At 50.0% G+C, this 17649-nt stretch overlaps 4 protein-coding genes and 1 pseudogene across 6 annotated transcripts in view; 2 read left to right on the top strand and 3 right to left on the bottom strand.

Annotated features, from left to right (window-relative positions):
• The window catches only part of Eif2b4 (eukaryotic translation initiation factor 2B subunit delta), a 5134-nt gene extending 1751 nt beyond the window's left edge, over positions 1 to 3383 (bottom strand). The window contains exons 1-9 of the mRNA XM_012513841.2: positions 3213 to 3383; positions 2806 to 2849; positions 2372 to 2507; positions 2003 to 2212; positions 1758 to 1840; positions 1505 to 1596; positions 806 to 920; positions 555 to 631; positions 3 to 93 (exon numbers count right to left, since the gene is read on the bottom strand). Coding sequence (XP_012369295.1) covers positions 3 to 93; positions 555 to 631; positions 806 to 920; positions 1505 to 1596; positions 1758 to 1840; positions 2003 to 2212; positions 2372 to 2507; positions 2806 to 2849; positions 3213 to 3243 — 879 coding nt within the window. The 5' untranslated portion in view covers positions 3244 to 3383. The remainder of the gene's footprint in view (positions 1 to 2; positions 94 to 554; positions 632 to 805; positions 921 to 1504; positions 1597 to 1757; positions 1841 to 2002; positions 2213 to 2371; positions 2508 to 2805; positions 2850 to 3212) is intronic.
• A 68-nt stretch (positions 3384 to 3451) lies between these two features.
• Snx17 (sorting nexin 17) lies at positions 3452 to 10490 on the top strand. 2 transcript variants are annotated; one of them, XM_004627404.2, is made up of 15 exons: positions 3452 to 3731; positions 4175 to 4249; positions 5717 to 5834; positions 6342 to 6406; positions 7540 to 7650; positions 7745 to 7835; positions 8001 to 8088; positions 8334 to 8403; positions 8701 to 8793; positions 8880 to 9083; positions 9210 to 9335; positions 9457 to 9534; positions 9679 to 9753; positions 9847 to 9888; positions 9972 to 10490. In XM_004627404.2, the coding sequence occupies exons 1-15, from the start codon at positions 3669 to 3671 to the stop codon at positions 10083 to 10085; spliced, it is 1413 nt and encodes a 470-aa protein (XP_004627461.1). In that variant the 5' UTR covers positions 3452 to 3668; the 3' UTR covers positions 10086 to 10490. The 2 variants fall into 2 exon arrangements, with proteins under 2 accessions (XP_004627461.1, XP_023566921.1); XM_023711153.1 differs by lacking the exons at positions 3452 to 3731; positions 4175 to 4249 and adding an exon at positions 4283 to 4360.
• LOC111815688 lies at positions 6913 to 7024 on the top strand (annotated as a pseudogene).
• A 101-nt stretch (positions 10491 to 10591) lies between the features above and the next one.
• On the bottom strand, positions 10592 to 14165 carry Znf513 (zinc finger protein 513). Of its 2 annotated transcripts, XM_004627403.2 has the most exons (4): positions 13863 to 14165; positions 13437 to 13616; positions 11825 to 12412; positions 10592 to 11738 (listed from the first exon to the last, which is right to left on the bottom strand). In XM_004627403.2, exons 1-4 carry the CDS (start codon positions 13915 to 13917, stop codon positions 10912 to 10914), a joined length of 1650 nt encoding a protein of 549 aa, XP_004627460.1. In that variant the 5' UTR covers positions 13918 to 14165; the 3' UTR covers positions 10592 to 10911. The 2 variants fall into 2 exon arrangements, with proteins under 2 accessions (XP_004627460.1, XP_023566919.1); XM_023711151.1 differs by lacking the exon at positions 13863 to 14165 and having other exon boundaries at positions 13437 to 13813.
• A 377-nt stretch (positions 14166 to 14542) lies between these two features.
• The window catches only part of Ppm1g (protein phosphatase, Mg2+/Mn2+ dependent 1G), a 36671-nt gene continuing 33564 nt past the window's right edge, over positions 14543 to 17649 (bottom strand). The window contains exons 6-10 of the mRNA XM_004627402.2: positions 17117 to 17248; positions 16527 to 16761; positions 15785 to 15914; positions 15452 to 15554; positions 14543 to 15153 (exon numbers count right to left, since the gene is read on the bottom strand). Of these exons, the coding sequence (XP_004627459.1) occupies positions 14953 to 15153; positions 15452 to 15554; positions 15785 to 15914; positions 16527 to 16761; positions 17117 to 17248 (801 nt within the window). The 3' untranslated portion in view covers positions 14543 to 14952. The remainder of the gene's footprint in view (positions 15154 to 15451; positions 15555 to 15784; positions 15915 to 16526; positions 16762 to 17116; positions 17249 to 17649) is intronic.

The following is a 17649-nucleotide window of genomic DNA, read 5'->3' as shown; positions in this document are numbered from 1 at the left end:
CGCTTGGAGCTGCTCACAGCAGTGATTTCCTTGTTAAGGAACTTGATGGCATTGTACATGCTTGCTGACAGGGGGCGACACTGAGTCAGGAAGCTACAACAACAATACTTGCTGTTTGTGTAGCTCCTTACAGTTTAAACTAGCACATTAAAATTAGCCTGGTGGCACATCCCTGTAATCACAGCACTTGAGAGGCTGAAGCAGAAAGATCACCATGAGTTAAAGGCCACGCCTAAGGTATGCAGTAAGACCCAGTCTCAAAAAAAAAAAAAAAAAAGTAAGCAGGGCATGGTAGCACATGCCTGTAACCTTAACCTTAGCTCTCTGAAGGCTAAGGCAGGATCACCAGGAGCTCAAGGTCAGCCTGGGATACACAGTGATTACAAAGCAGTCTGAACTGCATAGCAAGACTCTGACTCAAACAACAAAAAAAAAAAAAAAAAAAAAGGAGAAAGAATTTTTTTAAAACACAGAGAACAGGAAACTCAGAAGAAAAGAACAAGAGTACCACAAAAGTCTGGGTAAGATAGGAGTGAATTTGTGGCTTTTCTTACCTGATATAGGGTTTTAACTTAGTCACAAGATCCCTTGAGAGTTCCTCATTGGGAGGGGTTGTGTAATCCTGAATTACCTATGGAGCACACAAACTGATCAGCCAAAAGCACCTCTCAAAAGTCTCTGAAAGGAGGATGGAGTTTCCCTGAGGAAGGATAGGAATCATTTCCTCTTTGTCAAAGACTTTATCTTGGGTGAGAAACTGGGGCAGTGTTGAGGTGAGGTGGGGTCATAAGAGCACAAGTCATACCTGCTGCAAGGCACGAAGCAGAGCAATATACCGGGCATTGGAGCCACTGACCAGGCCCTGGGAGTACTGCAGGCCGAGTCGCACCATGGCTGGGTGGATCACAGAGGATGGGATGCTGATGGGATGGCAGTGTCACATACTTTGTGAGGAAACTTGCTTACCTACTGCTTTCCCCGCAGATGGAAAAGGAACTTCCTGTACTAGCACAGACTTCCCAGTCCTCTAAAGTTTTGTCTTAAGTTCATATTTCTTCACAGAGAGTCCATCTCAAATTTCCAGTTGCTTTTATCTCTTAAGAGAGCCTCATGACGTATTCACGCTGGCCTTAAATTCACCCTTACTAGGTACCCCAGAATGGCCTCCAACTCAAAATGACCCTCCTGTCACAGCCTCCCCCAGTACTGGGATTATAGGCATACACCACCATGCCTAATCCTAGTCACTTTTAACCACTTAACAGCAACACTCTGGCAGTATGTTTGTTTATATACTATCACTCTGGCAGGTGTCATTTCAACAACTTAATTCTTATGTTGGATAATTTGATAAAACTGTCATTTTTATATATCCTGTTGTAAAAATTAATAAAAAATACAATTTTGGTCAACTTGTACTTAAATAATTGGGCAGGTAAATGGTTACTACTAAGTACTACACCTCTTCAGACTTAGATGTTATGACAATTTTGTAGGATCCTACCTCATGTACTGGGTCAAGGAATTTTGTCTGCTGTACTGGGGTAGGTGGGAGAAAAGACTGACTTTTGATCCATAATCCTTTCGCGTAGGAACCTTGACAAAAGAAAGGAAAAGACCAATGACCCAGTTATGAGATAAAGCTGGAAAAGAAATAAAGAATGAGGCTACTTTGCCCCAAACACCCATCCTTCGCCAGGGTCTCACTTTGCCCTAAGCAATTTTCTTTGTTTTCTAGGCTCTTTCCCAATTCCTACCTGTTGTCGTTCTGTTTTTTTAGTAAGATTCCTCAAAAGTGTGGGGTCATCAGCCTGAGTGTGCTCAGAGACTCGCTTCACTCCTAAAAGATAACAGTCATGTTTTCAAAACATAAAAAGCCTGGAGGTGGGTGGTTTGCTCCTAGCGGACAGGGAGACCCAAGAAGAAGAGGACGGGGAAATGCTAGGGAAGACTGAAGCTTGAGTGGTCATGAAAAACAGGTTTTAAAATGAAGGGAAGATACCTGAAGGGGTTTCTCCAGCAGCACTGGGGCAGGCCTGAGGAGGTGGCCCTCCTTGCTCTCCTTTTCTTGCCTGTTTCAGGGCCCGCTCAGCCTCCTGCTTGGCCCGGCGCTCAGCACGAAGTTCAGCCTTACTCCGACCAGCTGGAACTTTCTCACCAGGAGTACCCTCCAACTGCCTGCTGGGTCCTGGCAGTTCTCTCACTGGCCCTACTAAAGTAAAATCAGACAGGTGCTCCAGCCAAAGCTTGGCTATTGTTTTATTTAAACCTCTTCACTTTTTTTCAGTTGTGCAAGGCAACTTTGTCCTGCCTCTCCCACCACGTCCATCCACCAGCCCCACACCCCAGCCCTTTCAGAAAGATCCCGAACCTTGACAGTGGGCTGAAGTTACAGCAGAGCCAGCTTCTGGTTCTGCCCCTTTTTCCTCCTTCTGTTTCTTCTTCTGCTGTTTCTTTTCCTTCCGAAGCTGCAGCTTCTCTTCTTGGGTCATCTCCCTGCCTCCTCCCTGAGACAAAGACATAGGACACTGCTCTGCCCCCACAATTCCAAAGGCATGTCAACACTTTTGGCTTACAAGATTCCCACGTAGTTAAATCCCCGATCCTTTCTAACATCCTCATGGTAGGTATTACAAACTTACATCCCACAGGGATGAAAGCTTCTCTTCAAGGATCAAAGTCACATACTATTAGATTCTAAAGTTTCTCGGCTTTCCTGAGAAATAAACGGAATGGAGATGGGAACTGGGCTGAATGAAACTGACAGAACTTCCTGCGTAGCGTTTGACAGGCCGCTTCACTTACCCCAGGCTGAGAAGACAGCTCCGCCTTCATCCCGGATCCCGAGTCTGCATCAGAAAACAGTGCACAAAGTGAACCAGAGAGGCTCCGGGAGGGCTTGGGTGGCCTCCTGGTCGCAGCTGGCTGCTGGGTCGGCATGACCACCGATTCGTCGCCGGGCGCGAGGCGACCCAGGGTTCCGCGTGGGGACGCACTGTGCGGCAGGATCAAAGGACAGGCGGAGAAAGGAGGGGTCACCCACCCTCCACCCGGGAACCAGTTGGTGCGAGGCGCGGGGCCGTGCCGGAGACTGTAAACCGGAGTCTGGCGTGGCGCCAGAACGCAACCACCAGACGCAAACGAGTTCGCGCACAAGCCGTACGGAGCTCATCGGATCGTGTGCCAGTTGGTTCGTCCAACACTTCACTCACCCTCGCGAACAGCCACAGCCACAGCAGCCATCACTCTCCGTCCTAGGCTCCGCCCGCCGCAGTCACTGAGCAGTCTGGGTGCCTTGCTCGGAGGTCAATGGGACTACAGCGCCACCTGGGCTGGAGGCTCCACTACCGACTCCTAGCGTGCGCAGCATCAAGTGGACTACAACTCCCGGCGTACACTGAGCTCCGCCCCGACTACGGGTAGCGAAGAGGTTTGTCTGAACTTTAGGCTTCAGTCCCGAGAGTATCTTCTTGCTCTTAGACTACAGTTCCCAGCATGCCGAGATCACTGCGCCTAGAGCCGACGTTATACCGCCTTCCCACCTCAGATATCAGGCCCCCCAAAATGGCGAGTGAGGCTGCGGGGACGCCCTGAACAGCGGAGGCGATTGTGCAGAGCCGCCGCGGCCCTTACAGTCCGGAGCCTGAGTGGGCCTTGCCATAGGGATCATGCACTTTTCCATTCCTGAAACTGAGTCCCGCAACGGGGACAGCGGCGGCTCTGCCTACGTGGTGAGGAGCAGCAGGAGTTGGACGGGCCGGGGCGGGGATAACGGGCTGAACCCCTAGGAGAGGCCTCCTAGGCCCAGCTGCCATCGTTCAGGCCTGATCTTGGGCCGCCGTCTTGCTGCAGCGTATCTAACGTCTCAGATTTGCACAGACGTCGCTCCTCCAAGAGGTCCTTTGTTGGGCCGGCCACTTACCTAGGCCGCGGCTCTGGTGATGGTCACTGGCCGCTGGGGGAAGGAAACTGCAGCACAAGCGCTCGAGTTTCCCCTGGACTGCCCCTTCTGCTTCGGGACTTGAATCTGCAAAAGACAGGCTAGGCTACGTAACTCTTGAGAGATCTCGGCGCGTTTTTTGCACAGAGCTGAGCCAGTCAACTTCCGGCTGGGATTTTCAGAGCAGTATCTTGACTGCTACCCTGAAACGTTTTCCTGCTTTTGTATCCTTAGGCCTATAACATTCACGTGAATGGAGTCCTGCACTGTCGGGTTCGCTACAGCCAGCTTCTGGGCCTGCACGAGCAGGTGGGACTAGCACCCCTGCCTGAAGGCAGCGTTTTCACTTTCGTGCACTTGGGCGTCTATTTCCATTCTTCCTCTCATCGCTTTCCCCTTTAATCACAGCCACAGAGGCGGGTCAGTGTTTTTTATCCTCTGACATTTCTAGGGAACTCCCTAAGAAGCTGAATGTCTGCCAAAATAACTGCTCCTTCCTCTATTCAGTTCTTTTGTATTTTCCTACCGTCTTATCTGCACTTTCACCCTTTGCCTCTGCATGGAAAAACCGAATCCTCCCAATCTGCCAAAACACATTCCTCTGCCATGTGACCTGCAGCTTGAATTCTTTTCTCTGCTTGTAAATATTCACCCCTTTCCTTGTGTGTTCTTTGGCTCAGTTCAGTATGTGTAGCTGTTCCAATTATTATGTATTTGTGATGCAGTGTTTCTCTACTTTCCTCACCAGATGGTGAGCACTATTTAATTCAGATGTAGTCCTGGTTGTACTGATAATTAGTTGTGCAGTTCTGAGGAAATTATCTAATTTCCTCAGTATCTACAGCTGAAAAATGGATTCCTTGCTCTGAAAGTCCCTTTAAATCCTAAGATACTTTCTGAACATACTTAACTGTATGTGCAGATAAATGCTCCCAATAAGGCTGTTTCCTGTGAGAGTTCAGTGAACAGCTTTGCTGTATACTTTAGGGGCTCCCTGTAGGTCTTGGACCCATTCACCTCCTCTCCACACTGTGGAGGGACTGACTTGCTCACACTAAAAGAAAAAGAACTCAGGAATCTAAAGCAGTTCCCTTTGCTGGGCATTGTGGTGCATGCCTGTAATCCTAGCACTTGGGAAGCTGAGGCAAGAGGATCACCAGTAGTTTGAGACCAGCCTGGGCTATGTAGTGAGTTCAAATCCAGCTGGAGCTACATAAAGAGATCCTGTCTCAAAAAAACCAAAAAGAAAATTTTTTTAAAAATCCATTCCCTGGGCCAGGGAGATGGCTCAGTAGAATAAGCGCTTCCCTGGCAAATGCAAGGGCCTGAGTTCAATCCCCGGTTCTGCCAAAAAAAAAAAAAAAAAAAAAAACCATTCCCTTGAGATGCTGACTCTACCAAAAGCTATTGTTTCCTAGATAACAAATAGACAAGGAAGTCTCAGATGAACACTGAGTCTTGACTGCTCCCTCTCATTTTCTTTTTTTATTTTAGGGGAGGGTCTACAGGGTCCCACTGCTAGATCGGACTTGTGATCCACTTGTTTACTTACAGCCTCCCAAGAGCTGGGATTACAGGCGCACGCCACCACACCCAGCCTCAATTGCCAATTGCTGGCTCAGCGTGCCTGGCGGGGCGGGGTAGGGCAGGTCAGGGGATTGAACTTCCAGACCCTATGCCTGCCTGCAGGTACTTTAATCTGCTGAGCTATTTGGTCGGCCCTTCCCCTTCATTTTCTGTGTTTATGTGAAAGGTTGTATCTCTTTCTCTACATAGCTTCGGAAGGAGTATGGGGCAAATGTGCTTCCTGCATTCCCCCCAAAGAAGCTTTTCTCTCTGACACCTGCAGAGGTAGAACAGAGGAGAGAGCAGTTAGAGAAGTACATGCAAGCTGGTGAGTGATTAGAGGAACTCTAAAACATTTCCAGGACCATGGGGAGAGATTAAAAACAGCTGGCTCTATTGAAGGTCCTACATTAATTTCTAGATCTGGGATCCACTTACTGACCTGTTATTTAATTAGCAAAGTAAACAGCCTGAAAGGATTTGTAACTGTGTATTAGCAAAGAAATTTGGGCACTATCATATATGAGAAATACTAGTATAACACTGAGTATTAAAGCAGTTTAGATTGGTGGGAAGAACTTAATTTGTATCTCATGTGCTTTAGATTAACATCATTGTTATTTCCCTAGTTCTATAGACTGGACTCAACTAGATGGCAGCCAAGGGTGGGGCAGGTGAAGAATTTATGCAAACAGTGAGTGAGGTGAGGCCAGCTGGGAGATGTGGCAGGCCACCATCAGCCCAGGAAGTGGGGTGGGGGGAGCCTACTAAGAAGAGGACTGGGGGTAGCCGAGAGTATCTTCTAGGTTACTAGACCATTCTCTTGTCCTCGCAGTTCGCCAAGACCCATTGCTTGGGAGCAGTGAGACCTTCAATAGTTTCCTGCGTCGGGCACAGCAGGTAAGGCTTAGGATGACACCCAAATTTAAGGGAAAGACCTGCTGGAAGACCATGTCATTCTCATGATGTGGTTACAGAGAAAGTCCTCACTGTTCTGAGAGTCTCACTATGAGTTCAGATTGGCCTTGAACTCCTGGTGATCCTATCTTAGCCTCCCAACTGCTGGAATTATAGGTATGTAGCGTCACACCCTACTTTTTGATAGAATGGAGCTTCTGCTGAAGAAAGTGAAAGCCCAGCTTGTATTATTTTGTTTGTGGTACTGGGGATTAAATCCAGGACCTTTACACTAAGCTACTTCCCAGACCCTTTTAAATTTTGAGACAGGGTCCTACTAAGTCACTAAGTTGCCCAAATTGGACTCAAACTTGTGATCCTCTTGCCTTGGGCTCTCAGGGTGCTGAGATTACTAGCAGGCACTGCCATACTTAGCCTTATGTATGATAGTCCCTCGATGTTTTCATAATTCGACTTCGCAGCCTCACTGTTTCACAGGTTTTCAAAAAATATTGTTGACACAGTGCCATAAGAGGCTAACACAGAAGGGTAAAGGAAGCCTCCATAAAACCCAGAGAAGAGACTGGAACTCCTCTTTGGATCCCTTCTGGAGTCACAGATGAAAAAAGAAAAAAAAAAAAAAAAATCAAAAAATATTAATCTAAACTGTTTATTGTGGATTTTCACTCTACCGCGGGATTTTGCAGTACCGTACAGTATACTTATATTGCTAAAATTACATAAGTTTAAAAAATGGTTAAAAATATTAGAAGTGATTTTAAAAGTGGGGGGAAGGTTTATAAACGTGTGGGAAGGGTTTATAAAGCTTTAAAATATATATAAATACTAAAATACAGCGTCGCTACTTCACTGATTTTCACTTGTCATGGAGTTGTCTGGAATGTAACCTCTGCAATGAGTGAGGGACCTCAGTACAGCTTATATGTTAGTTGAAAATAAAGACACGAGCAGTGGTGACGAACCAATGGCTTGCATGCCACAGTGGGCTGTGTTACTACTGAAAGTTCTAAAAGGTTTGCCATCACTGCACTAGAAATAGAATTGGAGGTGGGTCAGAACTGGACCTTAGACTGGTGTTAACAAAGGCCTGCCTGTCCATCCCTGTATGCACACAGGAGACACAGCAGGTCCCCACAGAGGAGGTCTCCTTGGAAGTGCTGCTCAGCAATGGGCAGAAAGTTTTGGTCAACGTGCTAACTTCAGATCAGACGGAGGATGTCCTAGAGGTGAGGTGCTTGTTCAGCAAGGCCCCTGCACTCACCTGGAGTTTATGGGGAATTGGAACCAGCCAGTAGGATGAGCCATACTTCCTGTTTTCAGGCTGTGGCTGCAAAGCTGGATCTTCCAGATGATTTAATTGGATACTTCAGTCTCTTCCTCGTTAGAGAAAAAGAGGATGGAGCCTTTTCTTGTGAGTTCCTATGGACTTTACTTCAATGTGTTTCTCAGTGAATTTCTATTTGTCTCCCCTTGGATTGGTGTATTTCCTCAGGGTGCTTTTTTCTTGAATTCGAGTCTCATCATGCTTTCCTTTTTTGGCTTTATTTTTTTATTTTTATTTTTTTTAAACCTATAGTTGTACGGAAGTTGCAAGAGTTTGAGCTGCCTTATGTGTCTGTTACCAGTCTTCGGAGTCAAGAGTATAAGATTGTGCTAAGGAAGAGGTCAGGGCCGTGCCTTAAAGGGGGAGGGTGCTGGGTTGGATTATTAGATCACATTTTGAGACAGAGTAACTTGAAAGAGGGAGTAGTGATGGGTATTTCTACCAGGCCTCCCAGGCTTCCTCCCATATATCACCATTACCCCTAACTAGACACAGATTGTTCCCATTTTGCCCCTTTTTTCCATTCTACCTCTTGTCTTACCCGAGCTTAGCCCCATTACCCCTTTCCACCCCTTGGCCTCACAGTTATTGGGACTCTGCCTATGATGACGATGTCATGGAGAACCGGGTTGGCCTGAACCTGCTTTATGCTCAGGTGAGCTTGGAGCTGCCTCAGAACCCTTGCCCTAAAGATGACTCACTTCCCACTCCCCCAGGAAAATGCCTCTCATGTCCTTGTTCCCAGTTCAAGGGGAAGTTACTAGAATACTGTCAGGGCTCCTGGCACAACCTCTACTCTCCCTACTTTGTAAGCTAATAAGATCAAAATCTCAGTGCAGAGGTCACCCAGCTTTGCAACTAAGGTCAGGCTGGTCAGAGCTAACTGTGAACACTTTCCTGGAACCACTGACTGGGAACCTTCTCCCCCTACCCCATCCTGTCTTCACTGTAGACAGTGTCAGATATTGAGCGTGGCTGGATCCTGGTCACTAAAGAGCAGCACCGGCAGCTCAAATCTCTACAAGAGAAGGTCTCCAAGAAGGAGGTGAGCTCTGCCTTGCTATCTCCCTCCAAAGAGTTGCTATCTGAGCCAACCCAACTCCTTAAACCACAATGTTGACCATTTTTTAGTTCCTGCGTCTGGCCCAAACTCTGCGTCACTATGGCTATCTGCGCTTTGATGCTTGTGTGGCTGACTTCCCAGAGAAGGACTGTCCCGTGGTGGTGAGTGCAGGCAACAGTGAGCTCAGTCTTCAGCTCCGCCTGCCTGGCCAACAACTTCGTGAAGGCTCCTTCCGGGTCACCCGCATGCGATGTTGGCGGGTCACCTCTTCTGTGAGTAGATTGGGGGCCTACTGGGGTAGGAGAAGTCTGCCAAACCTTGAGCTTCAAAAATGGGCTGCAGTGCATCAGGAGAGACAGGTCAGAGTAAACTCAATGTAATTCCCCTCCCTCTCCTAGGTGCCACTGCCCAGTGGAAGTACGAATAGCCCAGGCCGGGGCCGGGGTGAGGTGCGCCTGGAACTGGCTTTTGAATACCTCATGAGTAAGGATCGGCTACAGTGGGTCACCATCACCAGCCCCCAGGTGTGAGCCCACCTTCAGGCCTCTGCTGGAGTCCCCCAGGGCTACCAGGATTTCATGTGATGGGAGTCCTTCTCTGAGGGATGCTGGGCTCTAGATGACCCCGAGCTCCTCTTGCCCTCAGGCTATCATGATGAGCATCTGTTTGCAGTCCATGGTAGATGAACTGATGGTGAAGAAATCAGGGGGCAGTATAAGAAAGGTAAGTGACAAGCAGGGACCCATCAGCTGTGTGATTGTGTTCTTCCTGACTTTTGTCTTAAGGACCAACCTTCTCTTCAGAAGAGGGGAAGTAATGATCCAAAAGGGAGTGATCTGCCCTCATAAATGTTGCGTGCATTTCTAGATGCTTCGCCGGCGGGTGGGAGGTACCCTGAGACGCTCAGACAGCCAGCAAGCAGTGAAGTCTCCACCGCTGCTTGTAAGTAATTCATCACCTCCAGTTGTCAGTACCCTGGCTTTCAGCTTTGCCTTGCCTCTCCAATGAGTCTCTGACACCTGTGCTCTTCCCCAGGAGTCACCTGATGCCAGCCGGGAGTCCATGGTCAAACTCTCAGTGAGTGACAGGGTGGTAAGAATGGTGTCTGTAGAGGCCTCATAGATGTGAGCCTTCTGACGCCTACCCTGCCTGTGTTGCAGAGTAAGCTGAGTGCTGTGAGCTTACGAGGGATTGGCAGTCCCAGCACAGATGCCAGTGCCAGTGATGTCCACGGCAATTTCGCCTTCGAGGGCATTGGAGATGAGGATCTGTAATCCCCACTGCTTGGATGTCTGCCCTCTACCCCAGAGAAATTTACACAGAAACTTGCCCTGTGCCTGTACCCTCCAAGCTAGGGGGAAGTCTTTTTCCTTCCCTCTTCCTACCTACCCATTCCTTTTCTGCTCTAGGCCAGGGGCCACCTAACCCACCTCCCTCTCCCTCTGGGCTGGCTGCACAAAGAATCATCCCCCCTTTCACAGCTGGCCTTCAATGCCAAATTAACACTTAGTATTTTGCACAAAGTCTAAGGGACCATGGGTACCTGCCTTGGGGAGGAACCACAGCTCCCCCCTGGACCACTTCTGGCTTCTTGGGGCCTTGGGCAAGGGGATGGGCAGGTCTGTGTATGGTCCGGCCCACTTCCCCATCATTAAACTTAGCCTGACTGCTGCCTCCCTCTGGTTCCCTCTGACTAGCCTTGCTGCCCCATCACAGTATGGTTGGCTGTGCTAAGGGGAGGCAAACTGTGCTTGCCATCGCCAATTCAGCATAGACATAACTTTGTTAGTGTTTCCTTTATTATAAAGCACTGAAATAAGTTAAAACAGGAGAGGCTGGGCAGTCCCCCAGTCACTTCATCCACAGCCCCTTGGAGCAGTGGAGGTAAATACAAGGCCCTTCTCACTGAGCTCATGAAGTGCATCAGTCAAGGCAAGGCCCCCTGGTCCATATGGGCCTCTGCCTGTGCTGGTCCATATAGTCCCTAGGTTAGTCTGTGTGGAGCCCCTGGCCAGCGGGGGTAGAAGGTAGCTTCTGGTATCTGTATAAAATGTAGGTGGGGCAAAGCTAATCCATATGGCCTTGGGTTAAGGACCTAGTTCAAGGTGAGTCCATATGGAGAGCCCGGCTACCTGCAGCACCTAGGGCTGCTGAACCCCGAGTGTTTAAAACAGAGGGTGGGCTGTGAGGTGGGACCCATCCTTCAGAGGCAGAAAGGCCAGGCCCTCCTGCCCCACCATGGCCATGCACCTTCTGGTGGCGCTTGTAGTTGTCCCAGTGACCTGTGGTATAGGCACACGTAGCACAGCGGAAGGGCTTCTCGCCTGTGTGCCGCAGCATGTGGCGTTTTAGGTTCATGCTCTGATTGCAGCTGTAGTTGCAAAGGCTACACCGAAAAGGTTTGTCACCAGAGTGGATGCGACCATGACGCTTGAGGTTGGCCAGGTTGCCACAGGCATAGGGGCAGAGGGGACACTTGTAGGGCTTCTCTCCTGTGTGGACACGCTGGTGCCGTTTCAGGTTATCCAGATGAGCTGAGGCATAAGGACAGCGGGCACACCGAAAGGGCTTCTCTCCACTATGTGTCTTCATGTGCCGGGCCAAGTGGTTAGGGTAGTGTGTGGCAAAGGGGCAGAGGCTACAGGCAAAGCCTTTGTCACTGGGTCCCTGGGGTCCCCCACTGGCACCCCCTCTAGACTCTCCTCTCATGCAGCGCCCACACATGGCAGGTCCCAGCCGACTACCCTCACCCTCCTCCAGTTCTTGTCCACAGCCCCGACAGGTCCAAGGGAACAGCAGTTCTGGCAGTGGTTCTGATCCAGTCCCGCAAAGGCCCTCCCCTTCACCCCGAAGCTGCCCACAGTCTGGCAGAAAATTGGCACCAGTTGGTGGAACGTGAAGACCCAAATCTGGAAGGAGCAGAGTATCTGTGGGAACAAAAGCCTGGGCTATTAATCTAAATATGGCAAAGACCACCCATAAGTGCCATGATATATTAGTCCTTGGTTTTTACCTTCAGGTCGCCGGGGCACAGCTCCCTCCTGCTCCGTGGGACTGGGAGGCTGGGCTGGTCTTGGAGCACAACAGCGAAAGCCACAGGTGGGGCAGGGAGGAGTGGGGGGCCCGGCATGGGTACGCTGATGCCGCCTCAGGTTGCCCAGGCTGCTGCAGGCAAAGGGGCAGTGGGGACAGCGGTAGGGCTTCTCGCCAGTGTGGGTGCGAGTATGTCGCGTCAGGTTGACGAGCTGGGCGGAGGCGTAGGGGCAGCGGCCACAGCGGAACGGCTTCTCCCCGCTGTGTGTCTGCATGTGCCGCTTCAGGTGGCTCGAGTAGTGGGACACGAAGGCGCAGAGGCGGCATGAGTACAGTAGCCGTGGGGGCAGCGGGGGCCCCCCACCCGGCCCTCCTGCCCCACAACACGGCCCCTCACCTGTCAGCCCCCCACACAGCTGGCAGGCTGGGCCTGGCCTCTCACCCCTGGCCTCCCCTGGACCCCTGGCTGGCTCCTCAACTTCGCTTTCAGCACTTGGTGCCTGGCAGCCCCCAGACTCATCGTCGCTCAGCCCGTAGGAAAGCCCAGGCCTGGCCCCAAGAGAGTCTCCTGGTGACACATGAGAAGAAACATCAACATGAGGCAGGATGAGATTCCAAACTCCTGTTTTCACTTATGGTAGTGCTTGTTTGGCCCTACGTTTCTCCCAGTTTTGATGATCCCTTTAGCTCCCTCCAAAGGACTGAAGTTTCCCCTACAATGACTCCAAAAATTAAACATGAATTTTCCACCTCTGAGCCTGCACTAACCAAGTAACAGAAGAGTTATAACTTGTTCCACTGAGTGGAAAACATCAAGGGCTCACAGTGAGCTACAAATTGAATAGCAACTTCTTGGAATGAGAACACAAAATGCACAGGGACCCGAGACCTATTTCTAAGTTCTATATAGTAGTCAGAGCCTCTTAGTAAAAAAGCTGATTATAAAACAAACCACTTCAAAAGGGAACCAAATTTCAGTGGGAAGTAGGAAAGCGTGAAAGAGTTCTGCTTTTTGTCCCCCAAGAGCTGGGGACTACATGCTCACTAGGCAAAATTGCCCTACCACTGACAACCCCAGCTCCAATGATGTTATGGCTAAAGGCATGGGTTCTTTTACATAGGTTCTAAGTGTGTAGGCAGTGCAGCAGATTAGGACAGGGCAATGCAGAGATCACAGGGGAGAAGAATGAGGAAGGATACTTAGGCCAGAAACTAAAACCCCTCAAATGCAAAAAGAGCTTATGCTGCAGAAGAGCAGACATAAGGGCCAGCCTGAATCAGTCATCTACAAAGGGATCACTTCCCTAGACCTCTTAAAAGTATATAGGAATGGGGCTAGGGAAGTTATTAAAAGAGCATTTTAAGTTTTAATCTGCTGCTCCATGTAATTCATCCTCTCTCCTCTTTACACCACACTTGACCAGGTAGGCCCCAGCACTTCACCTGGGCAAAGTAATGGACTGATCCGGCCATTAAGCCCTAAGTTATGGCAAGAAATGGTGTGATGGGCACTAAAACTAAACCTAACCTGCCCTCTAAAAGACTAGGGTCCCGAGCGACCACGAATCATTAACCTAGTCCCCAAAACCTACCTTCAGAGTCTCTTTCAAAGCACATGAGTTGGTCGCTGTTGTCGTCACCTTCCTCTTCCTCTTCCTCCTCCTCCTCCTCTTCTTCCTCTTCCTCCTCAAACTCCAGATCCTGGCCTAGTAGCAAATCACTCTCCAACACCAGGGCCCCGGGTCCTTCGTCGAGGGAGTCTTCAGTATCCACTGAAGAGTAAAGGGGGCTTGTGGATTCTCTCTCTTGAGCTGTGCCCATCATCCACACCGGAGAACCAGCGCTCATGGACCGCACTTCCCCTACTCGTCGACCCTCTCTGGTTCCTTCAATACCTCGGTGGGAAGCCAGGAATCCAAAATGCTCGCCCCATCCCTCAGAAGTCCCACTCCTCCCTGACCTGAGCCCAGTCCACTGACCCCACCCCCGCCTCTCCCCACCCACCCTTAACCCCTGACCTTTGACCCCCTCGCATTTCACGGGCTGCGGGTGGCTTTGCTTCCTCCGGGGCATCGTGACCGGCTCCAGCCCGACGCGCCTCCGGCCCACGGCCACCCGGCCCCGCCCCTCCAAGCTCGGCCCGCCCGGCCTTGCTCTCAGGATCCGCGGGCCGCCTCCATGCAGCGACCTGGGCCCCGGACCGCCCCTGGCCCTGGCCCTGGTCCCCAGCTCAGGCCGCTCCCGCCGCCGCCGCCGCTTCCATTCATGGAGCCCCGTAACCCCCTCTGAAGACCAGCTGGTACCTCCGTACCCGCTTCCGCTTCCGTTGCCGCACAGCCGCACGGGACACGTAGTCTGCAGAAAGCGCAGTGGCAAGAAAGGCCGGCCATGACCGGGAAGTGATTGTGACGCAGAGCGAGCCAGCCAATCGACGGCGGCAGGAGCCGGGCCAGCCAGCCAGGCAAGGGACACCTCGCTCCCTCCAAGGAGGAACTAGAAAGTTAATCCCGACTGCAGGAAGTGGAGGAGCTGTGCACGGTGTGCGGCTAGCCGGGCAGACAGCTGCCAGCTCCGGAGATGCAGCCCCAAGTCCGTCCCCTACCCAAGCACCGGTCACACAGCCAGGAAGCAGCTCACTAGATGCCCCCCATGTGGCTGATGCTGAGGCCAGGGTAACAGAAAATAAGCACACCGTGGGCACAATTAGGTTTTGGCCTTTAGTCTGAAAAAGTGTTGATTGAAAGTGTACAACAGAGAGCAGGTGCAAGCGGCCGGGGCCGTGGAGCCGCCAATAAAAAAGAATGTCCTTAAATAAAGTGTTCACAGAGTTAAAAACCAGAACTGCCAGTCTTTCCCTCCAACACAACAGAGCACAGGCACAGAACCGGTGATGAGCCCAAAGGAGCAAGGAGGCGGCTGGGCAGGTCAGCAGAGGCTCCTGGGCTGCTGCGTGGAAAACAGCCCTCTTTGAAATGGGCCAAGAAAAGCCACCCAGCTCCCCCTGCACACCTGATACCCACTGCTAAGGCTAAAGGAAAAAGACAAAACTCAGTCTTAGGTCCGGAGGGCTCAGAAAACAGTCTAGGTGGACAGGCGTCTGGATGACTGCTAGTCCCTCTTGGCTTTCTTGTCGCTGTTGCCGTTCTCTTCAGCTTCCTCAGAGAGCACCTCCTCAAGTTTCCGCTTGCCACTCTCTGGCTGGGGGGGTTCTGCTGTGCTTCGAGGCTTGAAGCAGATGATGATGCAGGTCATGTTGTCACACCCTGTGCCATCCCCCGAAGTGTCTGGTGCCAGGCACTGATCCAGCAGCTACAAAAAGCACAGGTTAGCTCAGCCATGGGGTTTAGACACCTTCTCCGGAATGTAGAGTCATATAAGAGGGCTGGCCCTGTTCAGACAGGGTGGTAGAAGAGGGCAATACGAATCACAAAATAGTCCCCTCTTTTGTCAGTGAGCCATAATGATTAAGTCAGGGACAGAAAAAACGAAACCTTAATCAGGGTCTGGCATCTGTTGGTAATTAATGGTACTTCCACATTCTAGTCTTAGCTCAGGTGAGAGAACCTTGGCTTTTGTGAAGAATTCCTTTCTCCACCCCTAGACTCACCTCTTCCACAATGGATGACAATAACCGAAGCTCCCCATTTTCATCACGCTGGCTGATCTTTGACTGAATAAAGTCTACAACTTCCTGGCTGCTCATAACATTCCTAGAGTCAAAAACAACAGTCAGAATCTTCTCTAATCTGACCAAGGCAGATTAAAGGTATGTGGACACAGGTGGTGACCTAAGGCCGGTGTGACCACCTATAGAAATTCTCAGCTCTGTCTTGGGTTGGGTTCACTGAGAAATCTGTCTAGGGTCTAATCGTATAGTAGTTCCAAGCAATACAGAAACTACTGCAGAAAGGACATTTGAAGGCTTCTCGCCAGTGCTCACCAGATGCCATCACAAGCAATGACCATGAATTCATGGTCATCAGTGAGAGTCAGCACCTTGATGTCAGGAAGGGCTGAAATCATCTGTTCCTCAGGCGGCAGGTTCTTGTTCCTCTTGTAGAAGTGGTCTCCTTAAGGAAAAGGAGGGTTGTTACACAAGAAGTTTGACTACTTCCTCCAGAATGTTATATGAAGCAGGTCAAATCTTGTCACTGGGGATGGGGAGATAGCTCAGTAGAATAAGTGCTTGCCTGGCAAGCGCAAGGGCCTGAGTTCAACCTCCGGTTCCACCAAAACAAACAAACAAACTACCTTAAATCTTGTCATTGTTTGTTTTTCTTTTTTCCTTAGTACAGGCTGCCCTGGAACTTGCAATCCTACCTCAGCTTTCTTTCTAAGTGCTGGGATTACGGGTGTTCACCACCATCCCCAGCTTCATTTTCCTTTAAAAAAAATTCCCCATTTTTCTTTATGAAGTTCCATAAGCCAGTAGAATGGAAAACTAGGTTCTAGATTTCTAATTTCAGTCCCATCATCAGGTTGCTAAACTTTAGGTCACTCACCTCCATCATCCCGAAGATACTGAGGACAATATTTGTCTTAACTATCTCATAGAGATGTTTAAGAGAAGATATGGAAGTACTTTAAAGGTGTAAAGGTATGAAGATTCATGTTTGCTGCTAGGTAGTCTGGGACAGAAAGGAAGAAACCAGAAGCCTTTCCCATAGTTTCTTAGCCCTTACCAATAGCTCTGGAGAGGTTGAGGCCCCCATTGACTCGTCCATCCATGGTGACCTTGCCGCCAGCATTCTTGATGCGTGCTAGCTCCACTTCATCCTCAGGTTTATGGTCATAGGACATGTCTAAAGCTTTGCCAGCCTCAGATACCACGCAGCGAGAATCTCCTGCATTGGCTACAATCAACTGCTTTCCTCGTATGAGAGCCACCACTGCTGTTGTGCCACTGTCAGAACCAGGCTTATGAGAAGAAAAAAAGCATTGTGGGAGCTTCTGGACACAATTTCCTCCTTAGCTTTTTTTGGCCTTTTTTGAGATAGGGTCTTGCTGTGCAGTTCAGGCTGGCCTAGACTTCACTTTGAAACCCAGGCTGGTCTTGAACTTGCAATGATCTTCCTGCCCCAGCTCCCAAGTGCTGGGATTACAAACCTGCACTACCATGCCTGGCACTCCTTAGTACACTCCTGACCAGTCACTTACACTAGAGCTTTTAACAGGAAGAGCATAGATTTCATCTGCTCAGAGACAACAGTGTATTCCCTCCCCTTTCTAGATAATTCCACCCTAAAAATTTGCCACACACATTTCTACACACCTCCTCTTTGCCTTCCATCCCTGGCACCATCATTTCTTCTTCATCATCCTCTTCCGCCTCCTCAGTGTCATCCTCATCTTCCTCATTCTCTGCCTCCTCGCTGCTATAGCCATCCTCTTCCTCACTGCAGTCCTGCCAGGAGGAGGATCCCAGGCTGCTGACACTGGGATGACCCCTTGTCCCCTCCCCCCAACTCATAAGAACACAAAAGGCCCTGACTGAACACAGGTCCTGAGAACAATGAATGATACAACCATATGGTCATGAAAAGCTGGGGGAGAAGAGGGCTAGGACAAACAGAAACCGACTCTGAACTGGGCTCAGCATCATTAGAAAGAAATCCTGGAAAAGGCCAGGGCTGTCAGTAAGAAGCACCTTCTGAGCAACATGGCCAAAATAAACATTGTCCAGAGAAGAAAACACCCAAATATCCAAAGTAACAACAACCCGGGCCAGGGAGATAGCTCAGTAGAATAAGCGCTTGCCTGGCAAACGCAAGGGCCTGAGTTCTATCCCCGCTTCCACCAAAAAAA

This window comes from Octodon degus, unplaced genomic scaffold (genome assembly GCF_000260255.1).
Source record: "Octodon degus isolate 3935 unplaced genomic scaffold, OctDeg1.0 scaffold00019, whole genome shotgun sequence".
Lineage (NCBI taxonomy): Eukaryota > Metazoa > Chordata > Mammalia > Rodentia > Octodontidae > Octodon > Octodon degus.
The sequence above is the reverse complement of the archived record's forward strand: the minus strand, read 5'-3'. Positions and strand labels throughout refer to the sequence as shown.

Excerpts from the sequence above, each read along its gene's own strand:
- Snx17 (XM_004627404.2), top strand. The coding sequence starts at position 3,669 with ATGCACTTTTCCATTCCTGAAACTGAGTCCCGCAACGGGGACAGCGGC. Across the intron at positions 7,836-8,000 it reads AGAGGATGGAGCCTTTTCTT|TTGTACGGAAGTTGCAAGAG; the intron begins GTGAGTTCCTAT and ends TTAAACCTATAG. Across the intron at positions 9,535-9,678 it reads CAGGGGGCAGTATAAGAAAG|ATGCTTCGCCGGCGGGTGGG; the intron begins GTAAGTGACAAG and ends GTGCATTTCTAG.
- Znf513 (XM_023711151.1), bottom strand. The coding sequence starts at position 13,692 with ATGAGCGCTGGTTCTCCGGTGTGGATGATGGGCACAGCTCAAGAGAGA. Across the intron at positions 12,413-13,436 it reads CTTTGAAAGAGACTCTGAAG|GAGACTCTCTTGGGGCCAGG; the intron begins GTAGGTTTTGGG and ends ATGTGTCACCAG. Across the intron at positions 11,739-11,824 it reads TGTGCCCCGGCGACCTGAAG|ATACTCTGCTCCTTCCAGAT; the intron begins GTAAAAACCAAG and ends TTGTTCCCACAG.